This window comes from Eptatretus burgeri, chromosome 12 (genome assembly GCF_056783735.1).
Source record: "Eptatretus burgeri isolate ZD-2024b chromosome 12, Ebu_testis_v1, whole genome shotgun sequence".
Taxonomy (NCBI): domain Eukaryota; kingdom Metazoa; phylum Chordata; class Myxini; order Myxiniformes; family Myxinidae; genus Eptatretus; species Eptatretus burgeri.
This window is the reverse complement of record NC_140972.1, coordinates 33,164,372-33,189,016: the sequence shown is the minus strand read 5'-3', so window position 1 is coordinate 33,189,016 and position 24,645 is coordinate 33,164,372. Positions and strand designations below refer to the sequence as shown.

General features: G+C 42.6%; 1 protein-coding gene across 9 annotated transcripts in view; it reads left to right on the top strand.

The window, feature by feature from the left end:
* Positions 1–24,645, top strand: part of LOC147015379 (protein mono-ADP-ribosyltransferase PARP6-like) — a 110,987-nt gene that overhangs the window by 49,612 nt on the left and 36,730 nt on the right. For 8 of the 9 annotated variants that reach the window (XR_015050316.1, XR_015050315.1, XM_085850058.1 and 5 more), the window contains 8 exons: positions 2,251–2,317; positions 2,848–2,997; positions 6,835–6,910; positions 7,036–7,089; positions 7,776–7,871; positions 8,090–8,182; positions 15,917–16,042; positions 24,515–24,580. Coding sequence is in view for 7 of the 9 variants with exons in the window: in XM_085850058.1 (XP_085706184.1) it covers positions 2,251–2,317; positions 2,848–2,997; positions 6,835–6,910; positions 7,036–7,089; positions 7,776–7,871; positions 8,090–8,182; positions 15,917–16,042; positions 24,515–24,580 (728 nt within the window). In the remaining 2 variants the exon portion in view is untranslated. The remainder of the gene's footprint in view (positions 1–2,250; positions 2,318–2,847; positions 2,998–6,834; positions 6,911–7,035; positions 7,090–7,775; positions 7,872–8,089; positions 8,183–15,916; positions 16,043–24,514; positions 24,581–24,645) is intronic. The other variant, XM_085850057.1, reaches the window with a different exon arrangement.

The following is a 24,645-nucleotide window of genomic DNA, read 5'->3' as shown; positions in this document are numbered from 1 at the left end:
GGCTTTTTTGTAATTTATCCAGGCTGTGGATGAGTTGGTTTGTCGGAGCTTGCAGTTTTCAAGTATGGTTTTGTTTAACAATAAATAGTCTATTGTTCTATAGCATCCTCTCTTTCATCCCTTCTGCTCTGCCGCTAAAGCTCCTTGTTGAGTAATGTGGTTGTAAATTGCATCGGTGATTATACCTGTTCAAAGTTTGTATGTTGTTGGTGGGAATGTTATTGGTCTATATTTGTTGCGTCAGTGGGTTTTTTTTTCAGATTTTGGGATTAAAAGAGTGTTGCCTTCTGTGAACCATTCGTCCATTGACTGTTTGTTTTTCTTGGATGAGTTTGTTAAATGCTCCAGTGTAGTGAGGATGGAGAGCAGGTAGTTGCTTTAGCCAGAAGTTTGGAATCCCACCCAGGCCTGGGCATTTGAAGTTCGGTGCATTGGAGAGTTGTTTTCTAATTTTGTCTCACCAAGTTTGTTCATCTCTTATTCTTAGTTCCTCCTTTGTGAATATATTTTGTTTGAGGATATTGTTTTTCTTTGAGCTTAATGTTGCCCTATTATAATGACCTTTATCAGGGTGTAGTCTTCGGATTTTCTGTTCTCAGGTGTTCACACTTTCTTTCCTCGCACCTTTTCGGCTGGCATATTCTATTGCCCATAATAACGTCCATTTTTCCTTATTTGTCCAGATTTTCTTTTTATGCTGATTCTCTCTCCTTGGGCCTTCCAATTTACAGTGTGCATTTAATTGCTTGTTTTGCTTTGTCAGTTATTTCCTTTGTTCTGTCCTGGGTCAAGTATCTTTGGATCATTGAAGCTACTGCAGTGAATTTCGTTTGGAATGGAACTCTTTCGGCCTTGGCTGCCAGCTTTGTTCGTTTTTAATTGGTTCATGAATCTTTTTCCTTCACCGTTCGTCCCCCATGCTTCATGTGCAGAATAGGCTTTGCAGTTGAGGATGATTTCCTGCTCCTCTAAGCTCCAGCTCTGTTCATTAAATCTTCTGCGATTCGTCTGGAACCGAGTAGCTGTTGGTTGGAGAGCAGGCAACACCTTTTTTTTTAGGAGAGTTGTTTTCTTTAGAAAACTACACCAAAGCTAAAAGCTTTCGTGTAGAGCGCTATCCTATGATTAGGCAGGGATCCCCTTCCTCACTGGAGAAGGTAAAGTCATTATCCTTTGCAGCACACATTCTGGCTGCTCGGTGTGGCCACACAGACTTGGGCATCTACCTTAGAGGGGTCTGTCTCCCTTTAGTCGTTTTCTGTGACTGATTGTCATTATTTGGAATATTTTTGGAGCAGCCAGCCATATTGCTTTCCCCAAGAGGCCGTAGGGCCTCGGCTGCTTGACAGGGGTCAACGATGGCACTCAGAGGAGTTGTGCCAAGAAGGTATATGCCAGGATTGTGCATCTGCCTGCTTGCTTTCTCCTCACTGGTTTGCTTACTAGCTTGCCATCATTGGAATCACTCACAGGGGAGGTATCCACAAGCAAACCTCCTTTTCAGCAGAGTCGATGTACCTTATCGGTTAATGAAAAACATTGTCGCATTGATGGGTCTGACTAACGTCACCAGTCATACCACAAACCCCCTGAGGATCACCAAACTGACCGAACTTACAGTGCGTTCAATAAATTATAATACGTATCGCAACGATCGCCCAAATAACAACCAACCTTGGCAGCTCGACTGCACGCGTGGAGGCAGAAGGCTGGAACACTCTCCTCGTCTTTAAAATGGTTTATTTTTGTCTAAAACGTTGGCCATACGGCAACAGTCTACGATGATCAGTTCCAGGACTGGGAAGGCACAAACAGCTCCAATTGCTCTGATATTCCTAAAATTTCACATCATCGCAATAAACCATCAGGTGGACTGGAAGAGCTGCATTATTATCAGTCTATTCTAATCTTTATCTCGGTGAAGCCTGGCTTTCTCTTCTGCACTGTGAACAAGTAAAATCTCACGCCTTTACATGCAAATGTAAGGCACTCAGGAGTAAATTCCAAATTCTTTTTTGTTTGTTTGTTTGATTGTTCAGGGTTTTCCACCTGATCTCATTGAGGGCCCTCCGGAGAACCTCACGGCCTTCCACCTTAGGTGAAGATTCTTTAAAATGGAATCTGTAAGATTCCCCTTCGGTGAAAGAAAGTGGGCGGGGAGGGGTCATTTTAGCCTTGAAAGTTGATCTAAGGTGTAATAGTTGGATGATTGGTGGTGACACGTTTTTATTTTATTTTATTTTTTTCCAGATCCGAGTGTTGAAGTTTTCCAACCTTCCAACAAGGATAACTTTGGAATTGGGCTGCAGCTCAAGAAGTAAGTTAATATTTTTTTATTTTATTAAAAACAGCATTTTCTATTTTTAGCCGCATCTTGCATGGAGAACGTGGCTCTAAGAGAGCTCCGCGTTGTTCTTGTTCTTCTTGTTCTTCTTGTTCTTGTTCTTCTTCTGGTGAAGACAAAACCTTTAGGACGCCGCTCTTGGACACATTTGTCCTTGTTGTAAAGTCAGTTGGCCGAAGTAAGATCAGACACATTTAGGCACCAGTCATAAGCTGCATTTTTCCTTGTTTGTTTTATTTATAAATTGGTTTTAATTGGTAATGAAGATTTCTTTTTCTTTACAGGTAGTAAAAATAGTAAATAAATGCATTTACATGTGAAGGTATTGAAGAATGTGCATTATTATTATCGACATGCTGTCATAGTTGTTCGAGGCGAGGGAAGATTATGCGAATGATTGGTTTAACATGAGACAATAACACATTTCTGATGATGAGTATCTCTTGGCCCCCCAATGGCGATCTCGTTTTCATGAACAGTATCTTGCCTTGCTTCCTTAAAAGGGTCCTCAGGACCTTTGTGTCACAGCAATGGAAACATCTCAACAACGAAAGCTTGCAGAACCAGCACAGCAAGGGATTGAACTTGCTCAGATCGAATCGCATTGGAAAAAAGCTTCGCTCACCATTAAGCCTCCTAACACACTTGCACAGGTAGCCTTTGCACCTTGTTTTGGAAGGGTACTCCATCATCTGTGAAGTTGAATGCTTGCTTGAAGTCATGATGCTGAGTATGTTGGTGTTCCAAATTTTGCTTGAACATGATAATGATCCTTCAATCATGCAGACATAAGTCATTTTGTGACGTTTTGTTCTTATGCACCAGTTTTATTGATTTGCTTGTGCTATTTCTTGTGTACAAATAAAATTTGAAGTCAAGTGCCTGGTGCGATGCAGGTACATCAGTTAAGTGTGTAGGACGACACAAGTATGTCCGCCGAGCACGTGGCACGACACGAGTCCGTCTGTCGAGTGCGTGGCACGACGCGAGTCCGTCCGTCGAGCGCGTGGTACGACTTGAGTCCATCCGTCGAGAGCGTGGCACGACGCGAGTCCGTCGAGCGCGTGGCACGACGCGAGTCCGTCCGTCGAGCGCGTGGCACGACGCGAGTCCGTCCGTCGAGCGCGTGGCACGACGCGAGTCTGTCCGTCGAGTGCGTGGCACGACGGGAGTCCGTCCGTCGAGCGCGTGGCACGACGCGAGTCCATCCGTCGAGTGCGTGGCACGACGCGAGTCTGTCCGTCAAGTGCGTGGCACGACACGAGCCCGTCCGTCGTGCGCGTGGCACGACGCGAGTCCTTCCGTTGAGCGGTGGCACGACACGAGCCCGTTCGTCGAGTGCATGTATGCCAAACAAGTATGTGGTGTGGGGTAGTACATCCATGAAGTGGATGGTGCGCTGTTTTTGTGCCCAAGAGGTATGTGGTGCAAGGTGGGTACATCCTTGGAATACCTGGTGTGTGGTGGGTATGCCCATGAAGTTTGTTGTGAGGGGTGGATACGTTCATGAAGTATGTGGTGCGGCATGGGTACATCCATAAATTCCATCGTGCATAGTGGTTGCGTCTATGAAGTCCGTGGTGTGGCGTGGCTACATCCATGAACAACCTGATGCAACTTGGGTATGTCCATGAAGTTCCCGGTGTGGCATGGGTGCATCCATGAAGTTTGTGATTCGGTATGGTTATATCCATGAAGTACGTGGTGTGGCACGGGTACGGCCATCAATTAGGTGATACAATGTAATTATTGCTGTGAAGGCCCTCCTACAACATACATGTTGCAAACCATTTTAGACCCCAAAATTATGGCTGTTTCTATTTATTCATTTATTTCGCTTCAACAAAGATTGTTCTCCACTTTAATATCGTATTTTAAAACACATCCGTTGGTCATCCTTTCAAATTATTTTGCATTCAATTGATGCAAACTTCTTTAAGTACATTTGTGCTTCTTTATCATTGAGCATGCCTGGTGTTGGCTTAATGGTCAGGGTGGTGGGCTTGAGATCCTTGGGTCCTGAGTTCAAATCCTGCTTGGTTGTTGAATTAATGCCAGGTGTGGTTGACTCAGCCTGTCATCCTTCTAATGTTGACAAAAAATGAGTACCAGCTTGCTGGGATGATTGAGCCATTCGAGTAACCTGCATTGGAGTGGCGATTTGTCCAGGATTGTGACCAATAGCGCAAGAGACTGCTTCAGCAGCACTGACGCTCTGTACAGAGTATGGTCCCGATGGATGGATGGATCATTGAGTGCAATGATATTTTCTTTAATTCCTATGGCTACATCTCCCACCTTTCATGTGTTCTTCCCTTGAAAGAAAGATCTCATTCTAATTTTAAGCTTGCCCCAAAATTATTAATGTTATTTTTCCATCTCTGAGCGTTGTCGGAAAATTTTATTTTCATCGTTTTTGCGAATTTGTTTTTGAACATGATAATGTTATCGACATAACATGATATACTTGCGAGTAATTCATCGATTCAATGAAATACATGTTTAAGTGCCTGATCATCATCATCGTCATCGTCATCCATGCCACTGTCGCAACGTTGCCGCAGACACGAGAGATGTCCAAGCTGTCCTGTCCTTTGTGGATCTGATGGCCTCATTCCGGTATAGCAGTAGCGGTATAGCAGTAATATAAGGCTATGAGCCTTGCAACAACTTGCATTCTCCTCCTGGAAGGCAAATCCAACCAAAGGCAACCTCAGATCATTCCACAAAGCCCATAACAAGTGTGTGTCCACTCTCAAGAAAGCTAGAAAACAACATCTGTCCAACCTCAAGATTGAATTTTCAAACTTGTCTCCTTCCCGAGAGTGGAAACACGAGAGCATTTCGAGCCCGAGAGCGGAATCATGCCTACTTAATAAGTATTTGGCGGCAGTATGTGTGTCTACTGATTCAGCAAGCAGGACTACTTCTTCTGCATAGTCAAAGTCCGTCTTGTCATTTCCCAGGGAGACTCTGCAATGTCGATCTCGAATTCTGCAATGTGCAGACTATTATAAAGTCAATGGCTGGTAGGACGAGTGTCAGTGCCGGCACATCACCTTGTCAAACTCTTGAATTTAAAGAAGTCTAATAAGTCCACTCCAACAAGGACACTGCTTTTGTTGATGCTATAGAGAGCCCAAATAAGCCTAACAATCTTTACTGGTAGACCTGAGGCTTATAGATGAAGCCACAGGCAGTTGTGATTTAAAGAGTTGAAGGTCTTCTTGATATCTACAGAGGCTGCAAGTGTGGGATGAGCAAACTCTCTATGCTTTCTCCAATCTGACCCAAAGGGAAGATTTGATTGGTTGTTCAATATCCTGTGAAACTCGCCTGTGTTTTATTTCCCTCCACCTACTGCGTCTAGCACGTTCCAAACTTTTTTTGGGAGTATCCAGGCAAATACTTTAGCTACAACCAACAGAAGTGTAATGTGCTTATAGTTGTGGCACTCTTTGAATTCTTTGACTCGCACTGTTGTGGAGCATCAACTCGAGTCCAAACTTCTTTTCAGAGCTAGCACTGCACAATACCTCATGACAGTGCACCTCCCACTTGCACCTCTCGCTCACCTGCATCTACACCTCGTTGGGACCCACGTGGGCCAGCCGGCTCCCGTATGGGTGAGAAATGGGTCAGCCATATGCCTCGACTTCTTCCTGGATATAAGGCACCTATGTCTTGTTAGTGATAAGGTTGACTATAAGGGGCTTTTTAGTGCTTTGGGCTAAGACTCTTTATTGTGTGACACTGCAATCTCCTGTAAATACGTGCCTTTCAAGACTTGTTATTTCCAAACCTGCTCAAATAGACGGGAGGTTGTACCCCGCTGATTCGCTCCGTCATAGACAAGCTGACATCGTACCTACGGTTTGGCACGTACATACCTAATTAATAGATAAGAGTGGGGCGTCGAGAGTATGGCTCCCCATCTGGGATAACTAAATCACTGGGAAGGTGACTTGAGATTTGGTGCGGAGATCGTACCAGATTTAGACACCTCAGACGGTGTTAATGGCTGGTTACCAACCCGTCGTGCCACGGAGTTATCTGCGGCTCGTCGGCTTCAGCATCAAAGGTTGGGAAGCGAGTCCGAGAGGCCACTCGTGACAGCCGGCATACCCGTAACAATATATACATTATGTTGTTCAACTACCGTCAGCAAAGCAATGGGTTCAATGCTAGGAGCAATATAAACAAAGCAGGCAATGTCACTTGAATATCTGGAAGAAATTAAAATTTGTTGAATGAACAATAGGATATGGAATTTGTCTTGACGTTAAAGTCTGCAATGTATGTGGATAGTTTCACTGGACAAAATGCAGAATATTGTATGCAGATTTGTCCAGAGAAAATTTGAACCACCAACATCGTCTTTCATTTTAGTGTGTGAGGTAGAGAAGATCATCATGGAGAAGGTTCTTGTTTTGCCGTGTGCTTCGAGAAAACTCGTACATATCCTTGTGCTTTCCCTTCTTACCTTGCAGGCCACAGAATTTCCTCTTTCACCCGGATGTAGGTATGCGAGGAAAGCGAAGTCTGGAGCCAGATGGTCCCCCACAGGTAAGCCTGTTGCTGCAAATAGGTAGTAGTCTAATCTCTTACTTTGCTTCGATCTCACTATTTTTTCTTTGCTCTTATTTTTTGCTAGTTAGTATATATTGGTCATTTTCACTTTTTCTGTTTAGCATGCCAATGCAGCCAAAACTCTCCCAACATTGGAACATGGCTTCCTTGTGCAGGTAAGCAAGCAGTGGTTATGATCCCACAAGGTGTGTATCCTGTAACACACCATGGCTGCCTACCTTCATTAATCTAGCACGACAGCCTGTTTTGGTTGATCAAATATCTCTTCATTGCCATTTTTGGAATAATATACAAATTAACTCACTAATTCATTGCTCAGATTCTGGGGGGAAATTAATGAGTAAATGGGATAGCCATAGCCATTTTGTCATTAATTGTCACATGTGAAGTTGTATCTTTTTATATAAAACAACTGCACGTCCCTGTGACTACGTAACGGTGGTCAAAACTGAATTGTCTCTTCGAGTTTTCCTTCTTTGTATTTTGATTCTTAATTGTTAGCTTTTCCCTCCAGATCAAAGTACTTGCTTTTTATTGATTTGTAGCTTGTCCTCTTGATCCAAATGAGCTCAAGGTGAACTCATACTTTGTATTTCCCATGAACATTTTGATATTGGGCAAGCAGGAGGTGACCTTTATTGTTTCATCCGTCGGTCATAACAGATTTATTTGTGTGCTTGTTTGATGAGTGCCACCCTTGTTCTGAGTATGACGTTAATTGGGATTGTCGCAGCTGTGTGCTCAGGCATCAAGTCAGGCATAATGTTTGCCATATGTTTATTGCCCTGAAAATTATGGGTGCTGAAATTTTTTCGGCGTGCTTTGTATCACAAATGTGCAGACAATGCTCTATGCAACACAAAGGATTCCAACGCTGAACGAGTTTTGTGTTGTGTGTGATGAGCCACATGTCTTCCAGAATGGGCCGATGCTAAAGGTGCGCTATCCGAGCAGGTTTGACCACCCTCAGTTCAATTTCTTTTCACTTCTCACTTTCAACTCATTTTGCTTCATCAGACCACACTGGAGAAGCTCTTAACAAATGTTTTTCGGCCGGTACACAAGATCGCTTCTTGAGACTATCAATTGCATGATTAACTTTCTCGATCACCCGTCTTCTTTCCTTCCCGATCTGGTTTCCTTGGAATCGTACAGCCTGCAGTGTGTGCACGGGAACTCTGTGTGTTTGCGTTTCAAACACTGGGAGTTATGACAGGAGCAGCGGCTGAAGTGGCCACAGGTCCTGAGGTAACGATACTGTCCTGTCACAGATCTGATACCCAGATACCATCGTATGTGAAAAGTGTTTTAGAATTGCTAGAAGTCGAAAGTGTAGCTCATTGACAAAGTTTTTATAAAGCCGGTCTCAAACTCACTTTATTGTTATTAAAAGTGGTGTTTTTGTTTAATTATTTTTCACTATTAACTTGCTGTGCTTTGTAAAATAGGATTTTGATACATTGTTGTTTCATATTTAATGTGTATATATATATATATATTTATCTATATATATTGAGCAATTTTGCTTTTTACTTTGTAAGTGTTTATGGTTGAGAATAGTTGCATAATGTACCGTACGGTCCAAACACAGTTTTTTAGACTCTTTATATTGGATGACATGAGCAAGTTTGTTGTGAATTGTACTGGCATAGGGAACTGAGAACAAAGGGGGTCTGCACACTCCACAGACACCTGAAATTAATGACCACACCAACCACTTTCCAGAACTAACTTGGAAATTATGTGGACAGCACTTGACTTTTCGGGAGGCAGGGTTGAATTGGAGAACCTGGTAAAAAGATTGACAAATCGATAATTTCACCGAATGGGCCATCATGGGGAGTCTCATTGGCTTGAAATGCTTGAGACTGCTGGAGGCAAGAGCAACAAAAGCTAAAAGGCGTTGTGTTTGGCATTTTAATTTGGACTGGAGAAGGACACACTGAATTAGTAATACCGGGAATTATAGCAAATCATGCTTCAGAAGTGGCTGGAGTTGCGAAGAGTCACACTGGAGAATTTCATTGGTGAGAGGTGTGACAAAACAGTTTGTGTTGTGGGTGAGTCATGTTGTTTTTTTTTGTATTCAGAGTCGAGGCTTGTGGGAGAGCGAGAACACGGAACAGATCAGGATGCAACAGAACAAAAGGAACAATACGGAGAGAGGAAAGGGGGGGGGCGGGGGGGGGAGGACATGAACAGCTGAGTTGAAGGACAAAATAGAGGAGACTTGGACAAAGCAATGGGTGTGGGGAGGAATGGACGATGGGGCCACATAGGATGGACAAGATGGATACAGAAGGAAACTTTCAGGAAAGAGAAAGGCTTGGGTTTAGGGGTGGGACAAGGGATTGACAGGGGTAGAAAAGATCATGGTTTTGGATGGGGGATGATCACATATGATGGTCAACACCTGTCTTGATGACCTTAAGACATGAACATGATTGACCATTAGGAAAAAAAGGAACAAATGAGAAGAGGTGAGTAGTAATTATGGATTTTTGAAATTTCACCAGAAAGGGGGGGGGGGGGTTGAGCTGAGCAAGGTGTGAGGCAGGAGCATCAGCCAAGGGGAAGAGCGGTACTCCTTCAAGCTACGTATGAAGGCCTTGTAAGTGGATAAAAGTTCGAATGTGTCAAGGAATTAGTTTACATTATGGAGGATGGCTAGTTGGCATCTGGCTTTGTCTGCCAACTTAGATATGTGGTTTGGCCAAGAAAAATCATGGTGAGTCGTGAGGCCCAAAATTTTGAGTGAATGAACTTCAATAGGATTATTAAGGAAGTAGGTGGGAGGGTTGGCCATATGGTATTTTTGGAGAGACAGAGCAAGAGTGTCAGATTTGTCAGGATTGAAAGACATATTGCAAGTTTAGTAACATCTCATTATTCTGTTGAGGCTGGAGAGAGAGAGAGAGAGAGAGAGAGAGAGAGAGAGAGAGAGAGAGAGAGAGAGAGAGAGAGAGAGAGAGAGAGAGAGAGAGAGAGAGAGAGAGAGAGAGATGAGAGAGAGAGAGAGAGAGAGAGAGAGAATGAGAGAGAGAGAGAGAGAGAGAATGAGAGAGAGAGAGAGAGAGAGAGAGAGAGAGAGAGAGAGAGAGAGAGAGAGAGAGAGAGAGAGAGAGAGAATGAGAGAGAGAGAGAGCTGCTGCCTGCGTATCTGATTGATGACGGATGCTACGGCCTCGGGTGGAGTCGTCAGCAAAGATATAAAGAGGATTTTCCAGAGAGTCACAAAGATGGATGATGAAGACTAAGAATCAGACTATGCCCAAGAAACTGCCTTTGGGGCACTCTAGCCTTTACAGGGAGAGTGGATGAGAGGATACCGTTGAGCACTCGTTGACTGCGAGAGTAGAGGAAGTCAGTCAGCCTTGTGTGGAGGTGGCTTTGGATGCCATAAGCAGAGAGTTTGGAGAGCAAGATGTGGTGCAAGATGCTAAATGCTTTACAGCTAGAAACCAGGACAGTCATTCAGTCATGATTTGGGGAAGTTGAATTGGAGTCAGTGATGGTGTCACGTCTTTGTAAAAAGCACAGGAGAGAGACAGAGACAAGTGAGGTGAAAGAGCATTTGAAACTGTGTGAGTGCATTAGTACAGAGTGAGTGTGCTCAACTGTTTATGTCCATCACCCAAGTGTACTGCACGAGTGGGACTCGGGTTTCCCTGTCGTCCGTGTAACCCTATCAGCAATATCGGGAACTTCAGAGTCCCAGAGCACGCTTCAGCGGCATGATATGTTCATACCAAGAGACTACAGCCACAAACACCACTGGGGTCAATTGATTATTATGCAAGTTGCTTAGCAGGGATTTGCCATCTTGATTGGTCCACACCCTTTGACCACATTGTGCTTGCATCTTCCTACTCCAGGTGGTTGTGTTACCGATACCATCTGGACACATTGCTGTGCCACAGCAATAAGTCAAGCCTCCAACATTGCTTATTATGTTCCTCATCTCTGCCATCCCACTAGTATGGCCACTGCCAGTCTTTATACCATCTGGCTGCCAACAGTGGCATATCCAGACCTTGGCATCAAGGGAGGCAAAATTCTGACAAATTATATGTCAGCAGGGAAGCATACATCGCATGTTCATTTGGCCAGATGTTTCGCTTATTCTTCTCGACTGGGGCAAAATAAAACCGTTACGGAATGAGTCCATTAATTTTGCTGTCTGTCTAAATTTTCTATGTCTGAACAATATAAAGATGTATTACATGGCATTATAAATACAAATTCAACTTTGAACTGACATTGACATGAAATCTTTGCACCTTTTGCTTATTCTGCAAAGCTGTCAATCACCGATCAGTAATCTACTCTTGATGCAAGATCCTTTTCTATAATGAGCAATGCCAGCCCAGAAAGCCATTCTCCATTCATTGTGGAGGGAAGATGATGCTTGATCACTTTTACCCTGCTGAATGATCGTTCAGCTGCAGCTGCAGCTGAATAAATTGCTCGTGTCCCTATGATGTGATAGTCATGTAAGATTGGTGTGAGCACATGCTAATGTGGTCTTGATTAGGAATTTCAAGATGCCTTGTGTATTCGTTGTTTCAATATTATTGGTATCTCTCCCTCCTTGGTACAGTGTTCACAAGTGTTTGTATTCAGCCAGGAGTTGGTCCACTTTTGCCCTGCCGAGGGTAAGGCCTAAAACGGCTTCACTTTTATTCACAGCAGATTAATTAACATTTTAGGTATTTTATTTCTTACTATCACGGACTTGCGTAAAATCCGCACAATGTAGAATGTGACTTCAAGTCCTCAACTCACCCGCCCCCCACAAACCCCAAATCAGCAACCCTTCTCCAAAACCCCAAGTCCTCAACCTCCACCTCACAACCCAAGTCCTCACCCTCCCCGTTCCAATGCTAAGGCATCAATCCATTCCCCACTCTAAGCCTTCGACCTCTTGCTTAACGTCCGTTGTAAAATCCCTGCTTGAGAGAATGCCACATAGTTATTTGGGTGTTGTATGGACAACAGACTGCTGCCTTGATCACTGAGGCCTATCTTGACAAGGCCTGTGATGCCTATCAGCTCAAACATCCTTTTAACTGTCACTTTGGTCATTTTACACAAAAGGGAAAACTTATAGGGAGGGCATGGTGATTGTGAATATGACAGCTCTGAAGATGTCTTTGGCTTCACATAGCAGTTAGCACCAACATGGTGGCCGTATGATTTTTTTTCAGGTTGAAATTGTGGGTGGCATCAGGCGAACCGTCGAATCGATGGGTGAAATGGAATGATATGTTACACACAGACGGATGACAGACGGATGAATAAGCATATTGTTATATAGCTTTGTTAGATCCTCGTGGAGGATCTCTAAGTCTTACTCACGTTGTTGTTCTTCATCTTCTTCTTGTGGACTTTTTTGTTTCACAGCCTACAGTTTTCATCAAAACTTCCTGAAACCTGGCATATATATATATATATATATATATATATATATATATATATATATATATATATATATATATATATATAAAATACCCTGCGCAGACAGTAACCATCTCCAATTTTGAAAATGCCTCCTAGAAAAAAAAGTTATGACATCAAAATATCTCCACTAATGGAAATCGCCTAAAAAATTATCTCCGAAACTAGGCAAGCTTTTTGAATTCTGTTTGCGGGAATCGAACATGGCATTAGCAGAGATGAATTACCGCGCATATGATACATCACTATGACGTCATATCAATTTTTTATGACGTCATTCCTATTTTTTTGACATTTTCTGTTTCACAACCCAGAGTTTTCATCGGATCTTCGTGAAACTTGCCATGTATATGCAGAAAGCCCACGCGCAGGCAGTAACCATCTCCGATTTTGGAAATTCTTCCTAGAAAAAAAGTTGACGTCATAATATCGCCGCAAATGGAAATCGCCTATACCATTATCTCTGAAACTAGGCAAGCTGTTTGAATTTTGTTTGCGAGAATCAAGCCGGGCATTAGCACAGATAATTCATCGCAAACCTGATACATCACAATGACGTCATATTCGTTTTTATGACGTCATCATGAAGAAGACGAGGATCTTAGCTCATTTGAGCTTGTTTTAAGTTGGGACCTAACTGCACATGTGTGCCTGCTAGTGTTAAAGTGAAAATCCCACAATAGCTTTCATCTATATCTTGATAAAACTTGCACAACAAAAAAAACTCTCTGTTCATAAATCTTAAGATCTGAGCTCACCGTTGCTTTGCTTCTTCTGGAATAAATCTGCCAAACTACTCTGTTGCAATTTATTTGGTGGATGACTTGTTCAGACACCCTCCAAGATCGTTGTTGCGTGCACACAGTCCACGACTACACTGTGGTGCATGCTTCATTTTCTGTTTGATATGTCATGTCATTGAAATGGAGATGTGCCTGTGTAATTTGTTGGATTTTTTTATATTGACCAAATACTGAAACAGTCTTCACTTTGGATGACACATGACAAAGGGATTTTTTTTTTCAACATTAAGTAGTGGTTGTCATCACAAAATTATATGTTTATTAAGACTTCAACATTTAAGAACATTATTTCCTTATTCACTTAGAATATGTCTTTCAATCCTGACAAATCTCACACTATCACCATCTCTCTCCAAAAGGTCTGTCTGGCAAACTCCACCCACCACTCCCCACCTACTTTCTTTACGATCCTCTTGAGGAAGTTCAGTCATTCAAACTCTGGAGTCTCACTGTCAGCCATGATCTTTCTCAGGGAAATCATGTTTCAAAGTTGGCCTCCAATACCAGCTGCTGACTGGGCATCCTCCATCATAAAAACTCCTTCCTTGGCACACCTGAACTCCTATCCACCTACAAGAGCTTCATCCACAGCTTTATGGAGAACTGCTCTCCCCTTTTGGCTTGCTCCCCTGCCTCACATCTTGCTCAGCTTGACACTGTAGAAACTATGTCCTTCAGAATTATTGGAATCTCCCATAATGAAGCTCAGTCTGAGGCTCTGTCACTTCGCCATTGCAGACATGTCAGCTGTCTCTGTCTTCTACCCCCACCTTTCTGCTCCTTCTCTCTCCCCACCCCCCCCCCTTCCCCAATGTTTCTGCAGGCACACATGCTTCACTATCAAACCATCTTCTGATGAAACTACCTAAATTGAGCATGACTGCTCACCTTCACTATTTCATTCCTCTTTTTTTCTGCCTGTGGAACCAACTTCCACATTCTCTTTGATCTCATTCTTCCGTCCAGGTCTTCAAGACAGCTGTTCACCACTATCTGAATTCATTCCCCAATCCAAAACCATGATATTTTCTAACCTAGTTAACCCCCACCCAATCCCTCGTCCTTCCAAATTTACACTTTTTCCTCCTGAGAGTTTCCTTCTGTATCCATCTTTTCCACCCCCATGTTTCTTCCTGCCCCCACCCCCCCTCACCCCATTCCTCCCCACACCCATTGTTTGTCAAAGTCTCCCTCTGCCTTGGCATTCAGGTCTGCTGTTAGTGGTTCTCCTCTTCTCTTTGCTGTTCCTTTTGGCCTGTTGCATCCTGCTCTGTTCAGTGTACTTGCTAGGCCAAAAGTCTGTCGGGGGAGGGGGGGGGGGGTCGGCACTCCACTCTTTGTCCTCCCCACTTTATATGCTATAGGCTGCCAGCAAATATTTGGTTTCTTCTTCTTGTCCCATTCCCTGTGCAATTCTCCTGAATCTCCAGAATTCCTCTGTTATCTCATTGACTCTTACACAAAGGACAGTTTGAGCATGCCGCAAGTTATGGCAAGTTGATTAATGTGCATATATAAGCATGATGCTTAATTCTGCTGTTTTATTGGATTCTCAATTATGGATTTAAATGTGGAAAATTTTGTGATGCAAGCTCACGAACAGCAACACCACACACACTCGTGGACAAACTGCTCATGCTCATTCAAAAAATGCACAACCGGCTTGCCAGAAAATCTTATTCACTTAATATCCAGGGAATGGAGGCTTAGTGCATGGGCGTAACAGGCCGTGATGTACATGATCACAATTGACCATGGTGATTTTGGGCATGCTGATTACAAATTCTTTATTGGGCAGACCATCAATGATGATGACCTCCGTATTCTTTCTTGCTCCTTTTCACGACTGGCATGTAAATGGAAGACTGTTATGAAGGGAATAAAATGGAGCCCGTAGCCAGAGATTGTATTAAGGCCGAGGCAGTCTGTGGGTTACAGATGAAGCATCACTGGAGAGCAAATCTACTCTATCTTGTTTGGTGCTAAATCGGTGGAATGGTACTTGATACAATTATTAGTTTGCTCTTATTTTTAATTTTCTGCTGTGAATAATTTTTCACATGTATATTGAAAAATGAAGAACATTGCTGCATGTTTCACTCTTTTATCTCATTCAGAGAACTTTTCGAATGCCCCTTTCTATTGCCTCAAGATGATGAAGTGTTGAGTTATGTTTGCCTTGTGATTTTGAAACTTTTTTTTCCTTGGCCCAAAATCCAAAGGTTAAACCAACCACTGTGTTGTGATAATAAACTAGATTTCAGCCTCCTGCATAATTTTTGGCGTTGTTAAGAGAGACTGGGAGTGAAGCCGTGTCGGTAATTGCTTGGAAAAGCATGACGCCCAGCTTGTGGCCGCGAGTGCATATATGTCACCAACTTTGCTTGTACAATGAAGAGATTTTCATCTGAAAATCTGCCAACCTTTTCTTTCACCTTTATTGTAATTCACCCTGTAGTGTCCATCTTGTATTCCCCGTGTTCCCTCCCCATCCCTCTCCCTTCCACAGATCTCCTTATGTCTCTGTTACCCACTGTTTTATCCTTCTCTCTCCCACCCCTCTTGTCTCATGCCTCCCTTGCTGTGCGTTGTGTGTTAGCTCTCATACAAGCCTCGACGATGTATACAAAAAAACAAACAAAAAAACAATTATGTCCACATCAAGCACTTTGCCATAATTAATACATTTCTCTTTCTCTTTCTCTTTCTCTCTCTCCATCAGGTGGTAGACTTGTTGCTTGCCATGTGCCGCTCCGCATTGGAGTCACCTCGCAAGAGCATCATCTTTGATCCATACCCTTCAGTTGTTGATCCCAATGATCACAAGTCACTGGCTTTCAACCCCAAGGTTGGTGGAAAAAGGAAGAAATCACTTTTGCTTTTGCATATTTAGTTGGACTTGTTAGAAATAACAAAACTATTACTTGCAGTAGTGCAATCAGTAAGCCAGATGACAGCTATCCATAGGTTTACAAAATATAATGACTTGTTTTATGAAAAAGTATGCAAGCTTGTTTTTGTAGCAGCAGTCTTGCCAAATTTCCCCCTATGAACCTTCATCTGCAAATTAAAACAAGCTTCAAAGAGAAAATGTGCAGCCAGCAGGCTTGTAAGTGTGACATGAAACAACATGAAGGATACCTTCAAATACTGTACACACATATCACTTAAAGGTATATATATATACTATGTTGAGGCTCGTGTAAGAGCTAAAACACAGAACATATAACAAGGCAGGAGACAACAAGGGTGGGAGAGGGAAGCATAAAATAGTGGGGAACAAAGACGTTCTATCTGTGGAAGGGAGAGGGATGTGGCGGGTTACACAGGGTAAACAAGATGGTACTACAGGGACTTTCAGGAAGGAAAACATGGAATTTGGAGGAGGTGGGTTTGGGGTGGATTAATGGGGGTAGAAAAGATCAAGATTTTGGATGGAAGATATGAGATGGTGGTAAACAGGTGTTTTGAAGACCTGGAGGGAGGAGTGGGATTGAAGAGAGTGTGGGATTTTGTTCCAGAGATGGGGAAAAAAGAGGAATGAAAGAGTGAAGGTGAGCAGTGATTCTTGATTTTGGCAGTTTCACCAGAAGGGTGTTCTTGGCGGACCTTGAGTACCCTGCGGAAATATAGGGGGGGGGACAGATTACAGACAGAGCAGGGGGCAAGGCCGGAGATGAGGCGGTAGAAGACAGAAAGAAAGAAGCAAATACCTATGTGGTGGAATTACTAGAACCTCCAGCAGAGTCGAGTGTCACTTCAGTAACTCCAGTCGCAGTGAAAGTTGAATCATTTATTCGTGTACACGGGAAGAAACAAATACACAGGGAAACACCAAGATGAGTCCCCGTGTACCTCCTCCTCTCAGTCTTGTCTGACAAGCCTGGCTTTTTTATAGCAAACTTATTTGCATATAAAGGAGGAAAGAGGGGGCATGGATTGGACAAAAACAGTACTTGTTAATGAAACCTACTGACATCTTAATAGCTCGTTAAGAGGTTTCACAAACTAAGAAACATTCCAGCGTCAAGGTAAAAATGGTTGGGTGTTCTGATAATGCACAGGTGTGTGCAGTATCTGATGACTTAACACAGTATACTATAGGAATAAGGAGGGGTAACGACAACGGAACATTGCGAGACGGGACCCATGGTATAACGTTTGACATGATAGGGATATATGTATTGGCACACAACCCCAACTCCCCTGAGCTTTGCAGCTGTGAATTTATCAGCCGAGAGTTTATCAGCCAAACATTCCAACTTGTTTAGCAAGCAATGGATGAGTGTGTTTATGACAATTTTATTCATCTAAAACCCCACTTTCACCCTGCATAACCATTTGGTTAGCTATTAGTTTAAGTTGCAATAAGAGTACAGAGTTATATCAATTATGCCCCCATGGACCGTATGTGCATGTCCATGGGGCTCATATTTGCAATCACACAAGCTTCAATAAAATCAATTAATACTCATACATGGGTATAATTAATACCAAACACAGATATATGCTCATAAAATGAATGTAATAATCATGTTTCTAATGAGCTTTTAAATGAGTCATCATCGAGCTTTCACTCATATATTTATTATATGGGATAAAATCCTTTATATCTGAAGTTAAATCAATCATTAGGCTTAATTGGACCACAGCCGAACAAAAAGCCATCAAGCTAATATTTTAAAAGAAATTTTCCACCGCACCTCTTTCACAATTTTTTTTTTTCTTTTTGGAGCAGTGTTGGACTGTTGGAAGATGTACATATTATCACATAATTTGGGTTACTGGATCAAGATCGGATTATTTAGACGTTTTTACAGGATCAAGAAGATTGTTGTGATCAGCTAAGTTAAGGTCATGAATAATCAAAGGCATAAGTGCATGTACAGTGCATGCATGTGAAACAGTTATATGGCATTTACCTGATCCTCATGGACTCTTATGCTGTGGAGTGACATTGAAGATAAGCTCTCAAGGTGTAAAAAAAATACTCCATTGGCTCAGCATCTCAAACAGTGTTGCCTCGCACCAGCCTTCTCGTGGCACAATTGTTTTCACTAACGGAGGTAGAGGTGAAAGGCGGTTCGCTGGCGCCTTAAAAGCAGCTGCTTTTGAGCAGATGAGGTTCATTATCCTTGGTAAGCAGCTCATCGAAGACATGGAAACTGAATACAAATCTGCCACTGCTTTGTGGTTCAGGTTTTGAAACCAATGGCTAAGGGATTAATGGTGTAAAGGCAGCAATCCTTTTAAAAGGAGGTGGCCTTTGCATTCGTTAATCCATGGGCCACACTTGAGGAAGGTGTACTACCCCATTTTAGCCTGCCCGTCAGGGTTACGTCAAGCAATGGTAGCAGGTTGTGGAAAGCCATGCAGGTAGCTGGCACATATTGCCAGTAATACCTGCATGGACATGATGCTAGGCAGAGGATTAATTTATGGAGAACAATGGCGAGGATCACCCGTCTAGTATAGACACTGCCCTGAAAGAAGGCAATGGCAAACCACTTTTGGACACGCCAAGAAAACAATCATGATGAGAAATCTAAGAGATAAAGTTGTGTTGCCGGATGATGATGATGAGCCTCCCCCAGGTTTGAAAGCAGCCAACTGGCTACTGGGGAAGAGACAAATATTTTTGATGAGTAGGACTGGCCATTATAATGCAACTGAATCAAACCTGCAAGGAAATACAGTTGCTGAGGTCAAACAGTCACAAAATTGGAACATGGAATGTAAGGTCATTGAATCAGGGAAAGTTTGATGTAACAAGTGTGAGAATTGCTTTGCAATACATATCCTCTACCTGTCCCAATGAATGTTCGAGAGATACAATTTTTTTTGCGTTTAACGCAAGCTCGAGTTGAAACTGGAACCAAAATTAAAAAGAAGAAGAAACTCCAACCCATCGTGTTTAGGTGCATTCAGAAAAATTAAAGGTAAATTTTTTTTCATTCACTGATATCTTTTGTAGACTAGAAACCAATGAAGACAAATAGGACAACAAACCGGAGATTAAAAATATAGCTTGCTTTAATGCATGCTTTAGCCGATACCGGAAGCACAATGAAGAAGAAGAACCGCTCTCACCCACTGTGTTCCTTTCATTTCTTGGCTTTGCCTATTTCACATTAAAAACGAGAAGGGCACTGGGTCGAGCACAAACCTCCTACAGGCTGATTGGTTTATGATTTGTATCCCACTGATGGGCTGGATCTGGATTCGGACCTGAGATAAAATATAATGAGCTTGTTCTTGTCACCTCATCAGCCCATCCACCAAGTTTCATCCAAATCCATCTATAACTCTTTGAAATATCGTGCTATATATAGTTTTAGCCCGATCACTCAATTGTGAAGAATCATTAATAAAATTCTCGGATCCAGATCCAGATCTTCACCAAAATCGAATCAATTCTTATGCGTTACATACACAACCTGCCCACCAAGTTTCGTCCGAATCCATGTACAACTTTTTTAGATATCCTGCTGCATGTCGTTTTAGCTCTATCACTCAATGGTGAAGAATAACTTGAAGAAATTCTCAGATCCTGATCCTGATTCAGATCTTCACCAAAATCGAATCATTTCTTCCTTGTTACATACCCAATCTGCCCACAAAAAAATTCGTCCAAATCCGTCCACAACTTTTTGAGACATTTTCTTCACAAACAAACAAACAAATTAAATTGCTCGTTAAGCAAGGAATTGCCGGAATAACTTCGTCATATCTCCATGATCTCTGAAAAAAGAAAAACCTGGAGTTTGATCTTTCAAGGTCACCAGATTTGCCTTGACCTTGTAACTTCAAATAGTGACAAGCTATGCATTTTACACATGCAAATGTGTAAAATCATAATTAGAGATATGAATTATGAACATTTTAAGCCTAGTTTGAAGTCGATACGACCATTTTTGAGTGCGTTATTACAAAAAAAAAAACGATTCAGAGTTTATAGTCGACCTTGACATTGACCTTGATTGAAGGTCAACCAAACTTAACACATCAGTAACCAGTGCCATTGCCTACATGGGTGCAAATATTGGTGAACAAATCTGCACAATTGTGGACACTGTCAAACCTTTTTAAAAATCTGAAAATTTGCATTTGTTTATTATTAGGGAACTTTGTTGCCATGGTAACCGGAAGTGGCTGAACCAAATTTCATCATTTTTTGGCATATAATAGGACACTCATACCAAGATACCACATGCCAAATTCGAAGTCAATCAGGATCGAAATTACGTTTTTATCGCAATTTGAAATTTTTGTCCCGACCCCCCTGACATTCGACCCCCGACCGCTAAGAAGGGTGTTGGTGTGACACCCCATTCAGACATATGGTTGGATGCAGTATTGGAAGATGCACATTTTGGATTTGGTTTGAAGTCGATACGACCATTTTTGAGTACGTTATTACAAAAAAAAAAACGATTCAGAGTTTATAGTCGACCTTGACATTGACCTTGATTGAAGGTCAACCAAACTTAACACATCAGTAACCAATGCCATTGCCTACATGGGTGCAAATATTGGTGAACAAATCTGCACAATTGTGGACACTGTCAAACCTTTTTAAAAATCTGAAAATTTGCATTTGTTTATCATTAGGGAACTTTGTTGCCATGGTAACCGGAAGTGGCTGAACCAAATTTCATCATTTTTTGGCATATAATAGGACACTCATTCCAAGATACCACATGCCAAATTCGAAGTCAATCAGGATCGAAATTACGTTTTTATCGCAATTTGAAATTTTTGTCCCGACCCCCCTGACATTCGACCCCCGACCGCTAAGAAGGGTGTTGGTGTGACACCCCAATCAGACATATGGTTGGATGCAGTATTAGAAGATGCACATTTTGGATTTGGTTTGAAGTCGATACGACCATTTTAGCGGACGTTATTGTGAAAATAAGAATTTCGTTTTTTTCAGTGACCTTGACCTTGACCTTTGACCGAGATTCACCAAAAACAACAAGTGTCTAAGTTGGACCATGGCCGATGTCTGTACCCAGTTTGGTCATGATCACTGAAACAGTGTGTTACAGGGTAAACAAGCACACAAACAAACAAACAGACACACAGAATGACACACACAACCAACCAACATAATTGCCGAAATCCGAAGGATTCCGGCAATTAACAAGAATAAGACATCGTGCAGAGCACGATACTTGCAAAATCCATCCCCCTCTCCAAAGGTTGCCATGGATACATCAAATTGTCCATTTCATTAAGATTAAAATTTACAATCGTAATCAAAGCTCAGGTTATTCGGATGAAAATTGATTTTTTTTGTCAGATTGAAATTGATGATTTTAGAAGTTGGACCTTGAGTGACCTTTATCTTTTTGACCTTCAAAATAGTTGGTTTCCAAATTCAGTGATGCACTATGCAATTTGCTGCTTAATTTTCAGGTTAATCAGATAAATATTAACGATTTTTCAGATGAAATTTGATTATTTTAGAAGTTTGACCTTGAGTTGACCTTTGACCTTTTGATCTCAAAAGTACCGTAGTTGGTTTCCCATTTCAGTGATGGACTAGGCAAATCCTGTTCAAATTTCAAGTCAATCAGATGAAAAATGAGGATTTTAGAAATCGGACCTCAAAATCAATAAGCTTCTCAGTTGAGACTACCTCTACAACTGGGTGAAGTTTCGTGAAGATCGTTTTTAAAATGTGACCTGCAGGCGATTGACAGAGAGACAGACAAACAGACAGAATAACAAAATCGACTGACCAATATACTTGAAAAATCTTCGATTTTGCAAGTAACAAACAAACAGACAGGGGTGAAAACATAACCTCCTTCACCTTCGGTGGCGGAGGTAATAACCCGATGTACATGCATGAAGCAAAACCATGCGTACAGCTTACGTGCAAAATATTGTTACGGATCTGGAAACCATTTGCATTAAAACATACAGATGTCCCAAAAGTCAGTTATTCCGTTAAGTACATGTGAAGACAGGTCCCTTCCTTTTGTCTGGTGGGAGAATCAAAGGTGTGCGTTGCGATGTTTTTTTAGGTCGGTTATTAAATCTTTACATCCAACAACCATCCCATCCCCCATCACGATCCACGACCCATCCGCTGTCTACTCGCACCCTGACTTGCCAAGGCAAGATCTTGCAGCCGTTCCTTGCCGCTTCCACAAACGTTCCTTTTCAACATTGTAACTCTTGCTCGAAGAACTTTTCAATGCTCCAACTCTTTCTTGACGGATCCAGACACGCCTGAAGGGGGCGGGGTTTTCCCGGTCTGGCCGAGACCCCGCCCAGAAACGGCGGATCCGTAGAGGTCTGTCCAATCAGGGCTCACAGTGACGTCTGCTTCACAGAGCCCCTGCCCCGTACAGGGGAGGTTCATAAAAATACGACCGATCCTCAAAGGCGAGTTGGTTGGCGTGCGTTGTGCGTTCTGAGCTGGAGTCTGGGGCGTTCGAGTGAAGTCCTGCATTTTGCTGGCATTCGTTGGAGTTTTGCTGGGTCCCGTCCGCTACCGTGATCTCCGCCCTGGGACTCCGACTGCTCCGCTCGGGTTCCTCCACGGACACGAGCCCCACGCGTGTGACTGTGGGCAGAGCCGCACGACCATTGGCAGGTGCCGCACCGCGGAGCACCCCTCCCACCAATGTGCAGGTTCCCAAGTGAACTGCGACCCCCAGCTCGTCTCTCTCCCTGGCTGCGAGGGTTCAATAAAACACCTGGGTTTTATTTTCGTGTGTGTGTGTGTGTGTCTGTGTGTGTGTGTGTGTGTCTGTGTGTGTGTGTGTGTGTGTGTGTGTGTGTGTGTGTGTGTGTGTGTGTGTGTGTGTGTGTGTGTGTGTGTGTGTGTGTGTGTGTGTGTGTGTGTGTGTGTGTGTGTGTGTGTGTGTGTCCATGTGTGGCGCCGTCTCTAAGTAGAACTGTTTAAGTGTTTATTCCATCATTGTAAATATTACTGTGTCTATCCATGATAAGCTTGCTCTGTGTTCTTCTTGTTGTAAATAAACCATTATTAGAAATGTTCCCAGTTCGTTTCTGTCTTTTCTTTCATTGGTCCAGCATGGTTCGGATCTGAGTTTTAGCCGGGTCTTTATACCCGATAATCTGCTCATCCGAGCCGGTACGTTCTTGGCAGGCCCGCTCGACTGCTTCCGAGCTGGAAAGGTAGTTGGCAGCTGGTAGTCGGTAGAGTAATCCGGTTCGGGCAAGACGTGCCGAGGGCGTGGATCCCTGGTAGCCGAGACCGCGTGGTTACTTAGGTAAATTGGTTCCAGACAAAAAGACCCTACGCCACGCGGTCGATATATTGACATTCCACAGTCGGTTCAGTGACCCGCGGCTCTCACAGAATTATCCGGAGCGATGGCCTACAATTCCAGGGAGTCTGGTGGGAGACGACGTAACCTCCCCCACCTAGTGGTCATTCTCGCCACCGGACCCCAGCCCTCAACAATATAATACACTGTGGTTATATACCTGGGATCATTCCAGTTGCATCGGGCCATGGACCAACACCCAGGCCTAAGGCCTCTCATGACATTGTTACAACCTGATTAGATCACAGCTGTGATTGACTGAATCATGTTGCCATAGCAACCATCTCAGTAGCTTGGCTTGCGCATGCAATCTTTCAAAAACCATTCAAGATTTAGCTTTCATATTAGACAGATCTATTCCTAGTACCGCCCGAAAAGTGGGGACCAATAGTATCAGTTCCTTGTTATTGCTTTCATTGAAATGTGCAGAATTATCACAATAAGTGGTGAATTATCATAACTGCTACTCCTGCACCGCTGGATGGAACAACTGGAAAACTTTGTTTTCGCTAAAAAAAAAAAAAAATCAAACTCCCGGAGGTTGTACAAATCATTCTAAAACACGATAATTCTTTGTGTTCTAGTTTAATGAAAATGATAGTCATCATAGATGTGGGAGAATGCTTTGAAGCATATGTTTTCATGGGATTGCCATCTCCAACTTAAAGTTCCCCTCCCCTCCTCCCCTTCTCCGTTGCTGTTCCCGTAGGGAGCGGGTGTTTCAAGTGAATATCACTTTTCCTTCTCGAATGTAATCTTTTTTGAAATTTAAAGCTCAAAACCTTTGTCGTGTACCATAAACACATACAGTAAGTGATGGGATAAAAGAATGAAATCATGGTTGCTAAATGTTACCCATCTTTGCACTATAACATCTTTATTTCTTTTAATTTATCTGATCTTTTTTTCTTTCTTTTTTTGCTTTTTATGGTTGAATATGTGGATACACTGAAAAGAGAGTGAAATGGGGCATTTATCTATTGTAAGAGCGAATTGTTTATTGTTTGCAGAAGAAAAATTATGAAAGGTTACAGAAAGCTTTGGACAGCATCATGTCAATCAGAGAGATGACGCAAGTAAGTAAATTGAGAAGGGTTGCCTTGCAGTGACTCGGAGAGCTCTCTATGTAACTGCAACATTG